At 48.2% G+C, this 12,454-nt stretch overlaps 1 protein-coding gene across 1 annotated transcript in view; it reads left to right on the top strand.

The window, feature by feature from the left end:
• KIRREL3 (kirre like nephrin family adhesion molecule 3) overlaps positions 1-12,454 on the top strand; it is a gene marked incomplete at both ends in the record, with an annotated part of 375,278 nt that overhangs the window by 269,383 nt on the left and 93,441 nt on the right. Inside the window, one exon of the mRNA XM_084221395.1 lies at positions 2,760-2,909. Coding sequence (XP_084077521.1) covers positions 2,760-2,909 — 150 coding nt within the window. The remainder of the gene's footprint in view (positions 1-2,759; positions 2,910-12,454) is intronic.

Genomic DNA, 12,454 nt, shown 5'->3' with positions numbered 1-12,454 from the left:
AAATTATTAACATAACATAACATAACATAACATAACATAACATAACATAACATAACATCATTTTTATATCTTATATATATAATTTTTTATATATAAATAAATAAAGTTTTAAAACAAAAACTAATCCTTCTTCACCTTCTTCTTCATAAGTCTAAATAATATTATATATAATACAATAAAAATTTAAATAGAAATAAAATAAATTCTAAATAAAAATAAATATACATAAAACAATAATAATAAATAAAATTAATTAAAATAACAACTATAAATATAATAAATCATAAATTTAAATAAATTATTAATTTATAATTATAACTTATAAATTTAGATAAAAAATAAAACCAGTCACAAATAATTAGTCATTAAGTTAAAAATAAAAATAATTTCAGTGTCATTTCTGAATTCAACAATTTATCCTTAAAAAACCTTATAAAAATACAACTCCATTTTTAACTTATTAAAATAAGATACTATAAAACTCATAATTTATAAAACTGTAATATAAATAAAATATAATAAACATCTAAATCTGAACAAAAAACACCATCTCACACATTTAATCCCAACTTTAACAAAAAAAAAAATAATCCACAACCATCCTCCATAAACAAGGAAAGCAGGAGCTCTCCTCGCCCAACATTTATTTGGGGAATAATGTGTTTATTTCAGCTCTAACACCTTCCAGTCCACCCAAACCTAGGCACTGATGCTTGGAATAAACCAAAATCTGTTTTGCTCTGACCTGAAACAAAACTGTTGGCTCCTGCAGATATTGCCTGACCCTTTGGAAAGGCCTGGCTTGATTTGCTTGGAAATTAACATCACTTTTCCAAAATGTGGGATGAAATGTTTTATACATGTTGAAAGTGCCTGTTTTGATATTCTCAAAAATGAAAAGAACCATCAAACACCCTGAGTCTAAAGGGACCCACGAGGCTCTGTTTGCTTTGGACAAGTGTTTGTGGCTTCCTCAAGCTTTGGTTTTGGTAAATTATAGTTCAGTGACCAAATTGCTCAGAAGTCACATTCCTTAATCCCACACCCACACTGTGATTGAGGGTTCATTGCAGCTGGTAAAGACAGGTGCAATACTGGGGAAGTTTTGAGTTTATTCTGTATATTTTGCTGGAAAACACTAATTTGGAACTGAAATATCTGACGTGAATAGGAAGAGTGTTTGCTGGAAACAGCCTGGGAGGACATGGAGCCCTTCAGGAGCTGCAGTGTCCCCAGGCTCTGCAGAGTTTGTGCTCGTGTGTGTGACACTGCTCAGCTGCCGGTGACCTGAGAGAGTTTTCCCCAGGGCAAGAAGCAGCATTGAGAAACCAGGGAAGGCTCCATGCTTTTTGGTCTCCAGGGACCCTGCTCTTCCCTAAAGTGCAGTGCCTGCTTCTTCTTTCCTTCTATTTCTTTTATTAATACATATAATTGCTCATTTACAGCTGTGCCCGAGTGAGCAGCCCTGTTTTCGCCTGTTTTTCAAAGCTCTCAGCCACGATTTTTGCATCTATTAGAGAGCTGAGCTTCCCATGCAAGACCTTGCAACATGACTGAGTAACAAGAGCTCCAGTGAAGTAGGGAGCTGATGTGAATGACTTCCACAATTAACAGAGCCAGGGCTGCTGGAAGCCACAGGAGCTGCCAGCTCGCGTGATACCAGCTCAGCCAGTGTCTAATTAGCACAATACAAACAAACCCATCATTTGTACTCCTCGCGGTTCAGGAGAGCAAATCCTGCTGTTGATAACTGGAGAAACAACAGAAGCACAAGTGTGTGCCAGTGCTGGGTTACAGAGGGCATTGGGCACAGGAGGACACAGGGGTGGCACCTTTCCTCCTGTGTGTCCAGCCAGGCTGACCAGGGCTGCTGGTGCCCCCAGACCCCTGCCCAAGCTTTACACAAAGCTAATCATGGTTGCATTCCAGGGTGTCACCTCAGCTGACTCCAGAGACTGAGGATATTCCATGGTGGTTGGCAGAGGAGCAGGAGGTGCTGGGTTTCCTGGTGGAAGGGCTCACCCCTTTTTCTTGCCCAGGGGGTTGTGAATGCCCCAGCCCTGGAAGGGTTCAAAGCCAGGCTGGAGAAGGCTTTGAACAACCTGATCTAGTGGGAGGTGTCCCTGCCCATGGCAGGGGGACTTGCATCCCAATGATCTTTAAGGTCAAAACCAAACCTTCTAACACTTAACATTCTATGATCCCATGATTCCTTGGGATTTCAGTTAATGCTCTTTCATCAGCACTTCTTTTTTGAACCTGTAGAGCAAAATGTGCGGTCTCTTTCCTGGATTTGGCAGGTTCTTTCTCTCTTTGGGCTGACTGCCCAGGAGGGGAGGAAACTGCCTGGATCCTGGGAATTGCTGTGGGGTGCTGGGGCTCTGGACCCATGCTCTACTCTCCTCATCCCTGTTGCACCATATATTGCAGTTGAGACAGCCATGATACACAGAGTATCACCAGACAACTTCAGAAAGCTTCAACCCAGGCACAGTCACAGCACACCCCTTCAGAAGGTTTAAAGCTCAGCCCTCCCTGTTCTTTAGCCCAGCCTTTCCCACCCCTCCTGTCCATGCCTTACACCTGTGTGCCCTCTGTTCCCTCTGTGCTTGCTCAGCTCTCCTGGGCTCTCCATGGCTCAGTGCTGTCAGTGCTGCTCACAGCTGCACCCACGGGGGATGAGGCTCAGCCCCACCCCAATCCCCACAAACCGTGTGCCCACACCAGCTGCCTCCTGACCTGTGCTTTGCCTTGGGCAGGTTACCCACGCTATCTGGTCGTAGGAGACCATCTGTCAGGCCAGCACCACCTGAAGATCCTGCGAGCTGACCTCCAGGATGACGCTGTGTACGAGTGCCAGGCCATCCAAGCCGCCATCCGATCCAGACCTGCCCGGCTGACCGTCCTCGGTGAGTCCTGCCTCCTCACACCCTCGTGTTTGTTGGGGTTTCACTGCCCTCATGGTCACACTGAGTAGCTTTTGACAAAATGTGTTGCTGCTGGATCAAGAGGGCTGGGAATGGATTCATGGTGAGAGCAGTGGGGGAGCAGCTCAATCCTGAGAACAGGATCAAAGGAAGCTGCTTGGGGAGTGAAGCAGCTCTGGGGTGGAGTATGACAGTTCTAGGAGTAACACAGCCACCAAGTGTTTGGCACTTCAGCTTTATGGATTTATGCCCCAATTCAAGAGAGTCTGTCCATAAATTTAAGGATATGAAGAGTGTCAGTGTCATCACTTATGCATTACCCTGCCTACAGGACCGGGACGACTCCACCCCCTGAGGAAAGACTGGTTTCATACCATGCAGTATTTTTAAACTATCTACATACTAATATTTTATCATCCTGCATTTCTCAGTAATTCATCTTTCCCATGAGCAGCACAGGAGGATATTACCTGGAATTGCAAACAGGAAGTGGCTCCCAAAATCATGTAGAGGACATTTTTTTGTGGGAGGTGGGTGGGGAGCACTGGTAGAGCTGGAGGGCTTTGTTGGCCATCTGGCAGAGCAGGAGGGAGGCTCTCCCCACAGGAGTGCTGGGAAAAGGCAGGCACGTCAGCGAGGCTTCCCGGCATGGACGTGGCTTCAGAGAAGTTAATGAAAATGGTATTTTTCTTAAGCAGCTTGGACAAAACCCAGTCTGTATTGCTGCTCCCAGATTCATCCTGATTATTCAACCCTCAAAGTGAAACCATTTGCATCTTTAAGTTTGTTTAAATTGAAGATTGGATTTCTTTTTTCCTTGTTGTTTTTATTCCTGGTTAGTTTCTAGGGAGGGAAAAAACCCTCATTTTAAAGAGGTCCAAATCAAGAATTTCTGTGCTTTTAGTCAGATCAACACTGATTAGCTTTAAGCAGCCAAAAGAAGTGAATTAAAGTACCAGCTGCGGTCGAAGGTGCACCTCACTGGAGTCTGCACTATGAAAATGAGTTCCAATTCCTGGTTTGCAATTTCCCCTGCATTTGTTTTCCTCCCTCCACAACCCTACAACATTCCCTACTCCCCAACTTTCACAGCTGCCATCCCTTCCTTCCCTGACCCTGATGATAATGATGATTTTCTTTTGATTCCTCCTTCTTCTCAATCAACCCTTGGCAGCAGCTCAGAGCTCTGACATGTGCCCATACATGAAATAATCCTGGAAATGAATAGGAAAGGGGAACGTTGTCTTGCTCACCGACAACCCCTCCTTTGCCTGGGCTCCCTCCTTCTGTCGTGAAAGCAGAATACATTGCGGGAGCCAGACAAAAGAAATAATGTTATTTAATTAGAGCTAAAGATTTCAAAACTAATTTAGTCCCAGGGCGTACGTCAGAGCTGCTGCGAAGCGTTGATTGAGCAGAGAGATGTTTTTATGGATCAAAAGGAAATCGTTATTATCTTTGGGGTTATGGAATGTGTTGAATAGATGGTAGTTAATGTTTATGTGGATATACATAGTAGTTGCTAATTGGTACATTTACCTAAGATGTTCAGCAACTTATATTTGCAGAGTGTTTTCCTTTTAGGAAAATTAAAGTTACAGCATGTTCAATTTAGGCCAAATCGATGAGCCAGTGTGGGTTTGGAACTGACTGGTAGCTCATCTTTAACTTTAGGGGTATTTATGCAGATGTTCTGAGGGGGGAAAAGTGGTCACAACCCCAAGGCTGCCAGAGCTCCAGGAGCATTTGCACAACACTCTCGGGGATGGACAGGGTGGGATTGTTGGGGTGTCTGGGGTTGGACTCGACCTTGTGGGTCCCTTGCAGCTCAGGAAATTGTGTGATTCTATGACATTTCAGGCTGATTGGGGAGGTAGGAGTGATGATCCCACCTTTTCAGGGGGGTGGTGATCAGCAGCTCACACTGCTCCTTTGGGGTGGGGTGTCCTGTGCTGGCAGCGAAGGCAGGGGCTGCTGTGGGACCTGTGCTCTGTGTTTTAGCCACCCCAGTGGAGGGGACAGATGTGGCACATGAAGAGTAGAAGCCTTAAGCCCCCGTGTTTCTGACAGCTGGGAACAATGTGCAGCCTGTCAGGCTAAACTCACTGCATGACAGGGGGGTGACGTGTGTCTGTGAAGGGGGAGAGACATTTCTGGTGCTTCCAGATGTGCAGCACCAGCAGCTGTGCAGGTATGCCTGCTCTTAGCATGCAGTGTGTGGGCCTGCTGTAGTTGTGAGCTAAGCAGCTGTGTCTGGAGGGAGCTGGATCTCCCAGATTTCATCTCCCTGGGTTGGATGTGCCAGGCTGCCTGAGCTACTCACAGGAAGATGCCTGGGGGGCTTCCTTCATCCCAGTCTGCCCAGCTTCACTGAGGCTGCAGACTTCCCCTGGGCAGGAGAGGATCCCTGAGGCATCCCTGGAGCAGGGTGCAAACCATGCAGCTCTCTGGGAAGTGATTGAGCACAGCTGAGGCAGAGCTGGGGGGCTCTGGTGGCTGGGGGCTCTGGTGGCTGGGAGCCAGCATCTGCTGCTGGTTTCTCAGTGACTCAAGGCTCTTCAGCCACCTGGGGGTTAGAGGCATTTCTGGGGAACTCTATCCCACTCTATCACCCCCAGCCTTGTTCTCTGGCCCTGCCTGGTTTTTTGTATGTGTTGCTGCTGCCTTGTCCATCCTTGCCAGATTTTCCACTTCCTTGGTATCAAGAAATCCCCTAATGCCTCCAGATTCAGGCTCCAGCTGCTGTCATTCATGTCTGACAACAGCTTTATGGGGCTGATGCCTCCTACCTCCCTGCTCAGATGCTGAGCTACACCAGATTTTAATTAAATATTTAAGGTTTTGTCACATTGTTTTCAAATCTACATGGTTAAATGTAGTGGAACAGATCATTCCATAGCCTTGGAAGTCCAAACACTCAAACAGACGAGCCTATTACTGTCATCAGCATCAGGGAAAGTCTTTTCTTTGTGGAGTTCCAGGGACAAATATTGCTGGGAAATGTTGTTAATGCATCCCAAAGCTGGAGGGCTCCCCTTCTCCAGGTGAGGGACACCTTCCCTCCAACCATTGCCCAAACTCTCTGGGGAAGGAATCCCTGCCCCATCTCCTCGGGATATCTGCCTCAAGCAGGGAAGGTTGATAAATCTGATGGGATGGGATTTGGGCCATATGGAGGCATCCAGATTTTCTGCAAACAAAGGATGTCAAGGCAGTTTGGCAGGGGAGCCCAAGCCAGGCAGGCTCTGGGAAGCCACTGGAGGGCTATTTGCTACCTGGTACATCTCTAATGGCAGGGCTGCTTAATTTATGATCTATTTAACTAAGCCAGGGTATTAATTAAATAAAGTAAGAGCCTGATTAGGACTTGGAGAAATTTAAAAATAAAATCAGGCAGCAATCGAGCGAAATTGCAAAGCAAACACTTTGGCTGTAACCACTGGAGAGTTCCCTCCAGTCTTCCATCAAAGCTCAGAGCAGGGAGGGCAAATACAAGAGATTATATTGCCAACAGATGTGTGTTGTTAAAATATGCATCTGCCAGCCGTGTAGCTTGAGGAGCCAGAGGGCTCGCTCGTGGATCCTTCTGCACTCGCGGGACCGTGAAGGAATTTGAGGCCCCGGCAGCCGAGCTGGGATTTGCAGACACGTTAATTAGCGTTGAGTTCCCAGATCTCGGAGGCAGCCAAGCGAGGAGAAACTTTGAAGAGAGCTTTGGTTTCCCTGGGAGGGAGCAGGGAGGGAGAGGGGAGCCCTGGCTCGCGGTGCCGACGTGGCCACAGCGTGGTCACAGCTCGGCCTGCCGTGACACCTCAGCCTGCCATGACACCTGGGCCTGCGGTGACATCTCAGCCTGTGGTGACACCTGGGCCTGAAGTGACATTTCTGCCTGCCATGGCTGGGCCTGTGGTGACACCTTGGCCTGCAGTGACACCTTGGCCTGCAGTGTCACCTCAGCCTGCCGTGACATCTCGGCCTGTGGTCACACCTGGGCCTGCCATGACACTTGGGCCTGCAGTGACACCTGGGCCTGTGGTGGCACCTCAGCCTGCCATGACTGGGCCTGTGGTGACACCTTGGCCTGCAGTGTCACCTCAGCCTGCAGTGACATGTCAGTCTGCAGTTACATCTTAGCCTGCGATGACATCTTAGCCCGCAGTGACACCCCGGCCTGTGGTTGTAGCAACGTATCTGAACAACTTAGAGCCCTCTGGGATTCATCAAGGTTATTAAGACATAAATTGTGCTAAATTAAGAAAGAAGCAACTGAGAAACAGAATTCCAAGACCACAAGAACTAGATAAAGGAGGGTGGTGAACCACCTGGGCTGTAAGCAATGACATATTCTGAGAAGTGTGTGCAGAATGCGTGGACAAGCTAGAGGCACCAATCAAGAGATGCGTGATCAACGTGTGCAGCAGGGTTAGAATATATAAATAAGTGCATAATGTAAACAATAAGGGGCTTCTGCCTAATCATATTGGTTAGTTGTCCAGGAGTCCTGATTCTCCTGCATGTGGTGACACCTTGGCCTGTGGTAACCAGCGCTGGCAGGACCCACCATGCCCGGATGATGGAGCAACCAGGGCAATGAAGCAGATGGATGACGAGGTGTTGGGAAATTCCTCTCCTTCATGGCACCTTGGCAGGAGCATCCCAAGGCTGTCCTGGTCTGTCCTCCCCAGCAGGAGAGGCAGCACCTCCAGCCTGGTGATGCGTTGTGAAGGCTGCCCTAGAACAGAGATTAGATGGAGTTAAAGAATAAAGCAGGGATTTGTTAAAAGGCCTCTATGGATCCACCTTGGGCAGCACAAGAGCCCAGCCAGGGCTGCACCCAAGATGAACCAAAATGGTCACAAAAATGGACAGCCAGTCATGAGGTCTCACACTTTTATAAGTTCTGCTCCATTTGCATGTTGGAGTTAATTGTCCAGTTATAGCTTTAGCCCCTGCAGTCCCACCCTGCTTGTTTTTCTCTCTTCAGGCCATGTTGTTTGTGCTCTTGGGCCTGAGATTTGGATCATTTGTCCTTGGTCCCCAGCTGGAGCAGGAATTGTTTTGTCTCCCTTTGTGCACAGAGCTCACCATCCCTAATATGAAGCAGCACAGAATCTGCAAAATGTAAAAGCTAAACCTGAGGCATCACCAGCCACACACCTCAGGCTGTCCCAGGTGGCTCCCAGGCATCACTTACTTGGCACAGGGGAAAGGTTGGTCCCAGAGGTGCCAGTGGGAAATTGGCCACAAGCAGGAAAAGGCAATATGAGGGTGTGAGGAGGGAGGCAGGGGAGCTACTTCCAGAGACTTAAGGTGAATAATTGATAGGCAATTAACTTGTACCTTCACCTTTTATAGTCTAATTCCCTCTCCCCTCCACGGCCTCTTCTAATATTAACTCTGTCTTCACATGTGTCCCATTAGGAATAAAGCTTTCTTAAATCAACATGAATTATTTAACTCTACAGATTAAGTTAATTTGAAGTGAGAGCTCCTGTCTCTTTACAATGGCACAAGGCAGGGACAGGAGGAGGGTCACTGGGGTGTCAAGTGCATCCACATTCAATCACAGCCATTTTCCTCTTTTTATTTTATTTTTTTATTTTATTCCAATCCTCTTTCTTGCCAAGTTTTTCCAGTCCTCCCCTGCAGAGCAGAATAAGCATTTTCATTACCAAAACGATGGTTGGCAGCTTGAGACATCTGCATTTCCCAGCTTTCAAGCTCTTTAGTGGAGTTTGATCAGGAAATAAAGAGGTTATGTCCTGGGTAAATGCCCTTTCTCAACATTTGTTTGTAATGCTGAGCTGCAAGAAAAAAAGTGAGAAGGTGATGTTTCAAATCCAGAAACAGTTCAGCTTGGAAACCTTTTTCCACACTTTTTAAAAGAATTCAATTCTCTGAATGCAAAATTCAGAGCATGTAGAGCTGGCATGTCAATTCAGAACAAAACAAAAAAAAAAAAAAAAGAAAGGAAGAAAAAAAAGTGATGAAAATGTGATCATTTTCTTCCAGACAGTCTCTTCTCCTTGAACAACTTTAGGTCTTCACAAAGCTGCATTTTCTGCTGGGAATATTTTCAGTGGCAAAACAGCAAGTGGCTCTACTGGGAATGAAACAGAAACATCAAACAATCGAGCGCAAATCCCAAATAACCTAAATATTTGATGTCGTGTCTGAGCAGCTTAAGTTTACAGCTCTCTGAGCCAGCTCCTTCTGATAGCAGAGGGTGGCCAGGTTTCCTTGCTCTCATCCCTGTGTGGCTCTGGGGTGGGAAGACATCTCCATAGGATTGACCATTCCTGCCAGACCCAGGGGCTCAGAGGTGAAAGGCAGCTGCCGCCTTGAGCAGTCTAGAGCTGGAAAACAGACCACAGAGAGAGCTAAAAACTGGGTCTTGGGATCTCCCTAGGTGGGTTTCACTATTGGAATAAATTACACAAAACTCCATTTTCTTCATGGTGGAAAAAGCCCCTACTTTATCCATGTGACTCATTTTTATAGAGCTCATGTGTGACTCCAATGGGTTAGCAGCTTTCTTCCAATTACTTTATTGGTTAGTAAAAGGTACTTTACTTGTCTATCAAATCTCTCTACTCTTCAATTGTTTACATATTTTCTTCACTGGTTTTCATGGGATAGGTTTAATGTTTATGCAGGTGTTAGGTGTTTCTCACCCAGGAATAGATTGTTGTGTTAACGAACTGCTCACTCCAGGATTGATTTCACATGGGAACTTGCTAAGTGCTAGCTTGACAAGGCCAGCCATCTATTTAACAGAGCAGGCTTGATTTCATGAGGAATTTCTTTTATAATTTTTCTACCTTACTGCAACATTTCACCTGGGTGTTGGGAATTGCTGCTTCCCCCATTCTGGAGGGGTTTGCACCCTGTCTGTGAGGAGGAGGAGAAGGGAAGGCAGCATCTGTATGAGCTCTGATCTCCTTACTTCAAAGGAGACAAGCAAAATTACATCTTTACATCCCCAGTAAGTACATTTGGGCTGGTGGTGGGTGCCACGATGAAACTCTCTGTGGGACAGAGCCACCCACCTCAGGCTCTGCCAGGGTCACAGTAGTGGAGTAACAACATTGCAGTCGTGCAAACATGGGTAGAGGAAGGCTAAGGAAGGGGTTTGTTTCACCTTACAGACATTAAAAATTACAAATATAATAGAACCATGGAATGCTTTGGATTGGAAGGGATATTAAAGATCCTTTAGCTCTGCTTCCTTGCTCTTCCATTATCCCAGGTTGCTCCAAGTCCCCACCAGCCTGGCCTTGGATACTCCCAGGGATCCAGGGGCAGCCACAGCTGCTCTGGACACCCTGTGCCAGGGCCTCAGCACCCTCACAGGGAACAATTCCTTCTCCAGCTCTCCTGGAGGCCCTTTAGGCCCTGGCAGGGGCTCTGAGCTCTCCATGGAACCTCCTCCTCTCCAGATGAGCACCCCCAGCTCTCCCAACCTGGCTCCAGAGCAGAGGGGCTCCAGCCCTTGAAGCATCTTCTGTGGGACCTCTGCCGGGTCCATGTGCCTCCCCACAGGACAGGGACTGCTGTTCAGTCACATCAGGGGAAGTTCAGCAGGGCCAGGCCGGCATTAAGCAGATGCTGCCTCTGGTCCCTCAAACCCTGCTCCAGATGGGCTCATACTGTTCTTACAAACCTTGTCTTTCCTAAATGCCCTGGGGTTGACTGATGCCGCCTCTCCCATCAAAGCCCTCAGAGCCACACCAGCATTCCTACCTGCACTCTGAAGTACCAGAGAGTAAATAGGAAGAGACACAGATAGAAATGATGAATGTTCGTGTTCCTGCACCAATCTGTGATTCCTTGTCTCGATGCAGGGAGGGCATCGTGGTTCTGACCCGTGGTTTTATCGAACACGAAGCATTTGGCTTCTCTCTGCAGTCTGCTGGGCTGGGCTGACCTGATGGATGCAAAGCACAAAGGGCTGATAAAAAATCCTCCTGTCTTTAGTCATCCCTTTGTCTCTTCGCAGCCTCTTATGCTGGCTCTGCCACTGCCCTGGCCCCCGTTACTCTGGCTGTGATGGCCATGAGGGTGCTGTGAAATGATGTGGGGGTGCTGATGTCAGGACCCCTCTGTGCTGCTGTGCTCACCACTCGTTCCTGTGCCTACAGCCTGGGCACAACCTACTCTGGGCACGACCCCTCTGCATGTCATCTGCACAAGCCAGCTGGGGGCCAGCAGCTCCCTCCACATCACACCAGCCTTTCCCTCTGCTGCACCCAGCATCTCCAGCTCCCTGGGATGCCCGTGGACAGCGAGCATTATTTTGCTTCATGCGCTGTTGAACCGCTGACACCTCACATTCTGCACGAGCAAACCTCGCTTTGCTTTCACTCCTACGCACCGTTCTCCCTCTTGCCAATCAAGCCCCAGCTCCCCCATCTGCATCCTGCCCGTGCTCCTCTGCATCTGTGCTCACAGCAGCCCCTTTGTGCCTCTCCCAGCTGCGCACGGATGCGATGCCGACTGCAGCGCCGGTAGCCCGGCGGGTTGTTAGTGACCTGACACGAGTATTGACCGCCTCTCCCTTGTCAGCCGGCAGAGAAGAACGAGGCTCTCGGAGCGTGACATCACCTGAGCGACAGCCCCCGCTCGGCTATCGATCGCCCGGGTGACAAATGAAGCGGTGGCTCCGCAAGGCAGGGCAGGGCAAGGCCGCGAAAGCGGAGGAGCCGCTCTGGGAGAGGCTGCCTGAAGGGATGCCAGCCCCCTGCCCGTGCCCAGCCTGCAGGAATGTTGTTTCCTGGTTCCAAGAGCTTGGCCAGCCCTTTTTGCTTGTCTTGCCTTTCCCTGCTCCGTGAAGGGTTGTCCAGCCTTGCCCCACTGTGCCTGAGCTTCTCTCTCATCGTTGGAAGGTTCAGGCGTCCCAGCTCAGCTCCCAGCTCAGCTCCCAGCTCAGCCAGCATCTCCCAGCTGGCGGTGAAGGAATCTCTCTGTTACACATCCATCACAGTGCATTCCCGGTGCCCCTGTCAGTGTGATGGATGCCAGCCTCCCATCCTGCAGGAGCGCTGGGATGGGCTGGGAGCTGTGGCATTCCTTCTGCCTTCAGCTGGGCTCTAAAACTGGATGGTCGTGTCTTAATGACCTGTGGGTGCCCTTGGTAATTAACAGGAGAATAATCTCTCCTGCCTTAGGATATTTCTCGCATGCCAAGATGGACAAATGACCCTCTGGAAGGTGCTAGTACTCTTTTTTTGACATTAAAGGTGCCTGATGTGCTCAAATTTGCCCCCTTCAATGGGCAAAGAGAGGTGGAAAGTCTGTGGACATGGCATTGGATGACCCACCCAGGACTCTCCAGACTCCTGCTCCAGGGAACTGGGCCAGTGCTCTCCCACAGGGACAGCCACAAAGCCACAATATCCGGCTCCTTTAAACTCAACTCTGACCTCCACAGAGAGAGACAAGGGATTCATGGCAAATTATGGATTTAACACCTATGATGAATCCCCATTACAGCATGAAATGAGAAAGGAAAATGTAGCTAAATGGAA

This window comes from Fringilla coelebs, assembly GCF_963513975.1.
Source record: "Fringilla coelebs genome assembly, chromosome: 25".
Lineage (NCBI taxonomy): Eukaryota > Metazoa > Chordata > Aves > Passeriformes > Fringillidae > Fringilla > Fringilla coelebs.
This window is presented reverse-complemented; position numbering and strand designations above follow the sequence as displayed.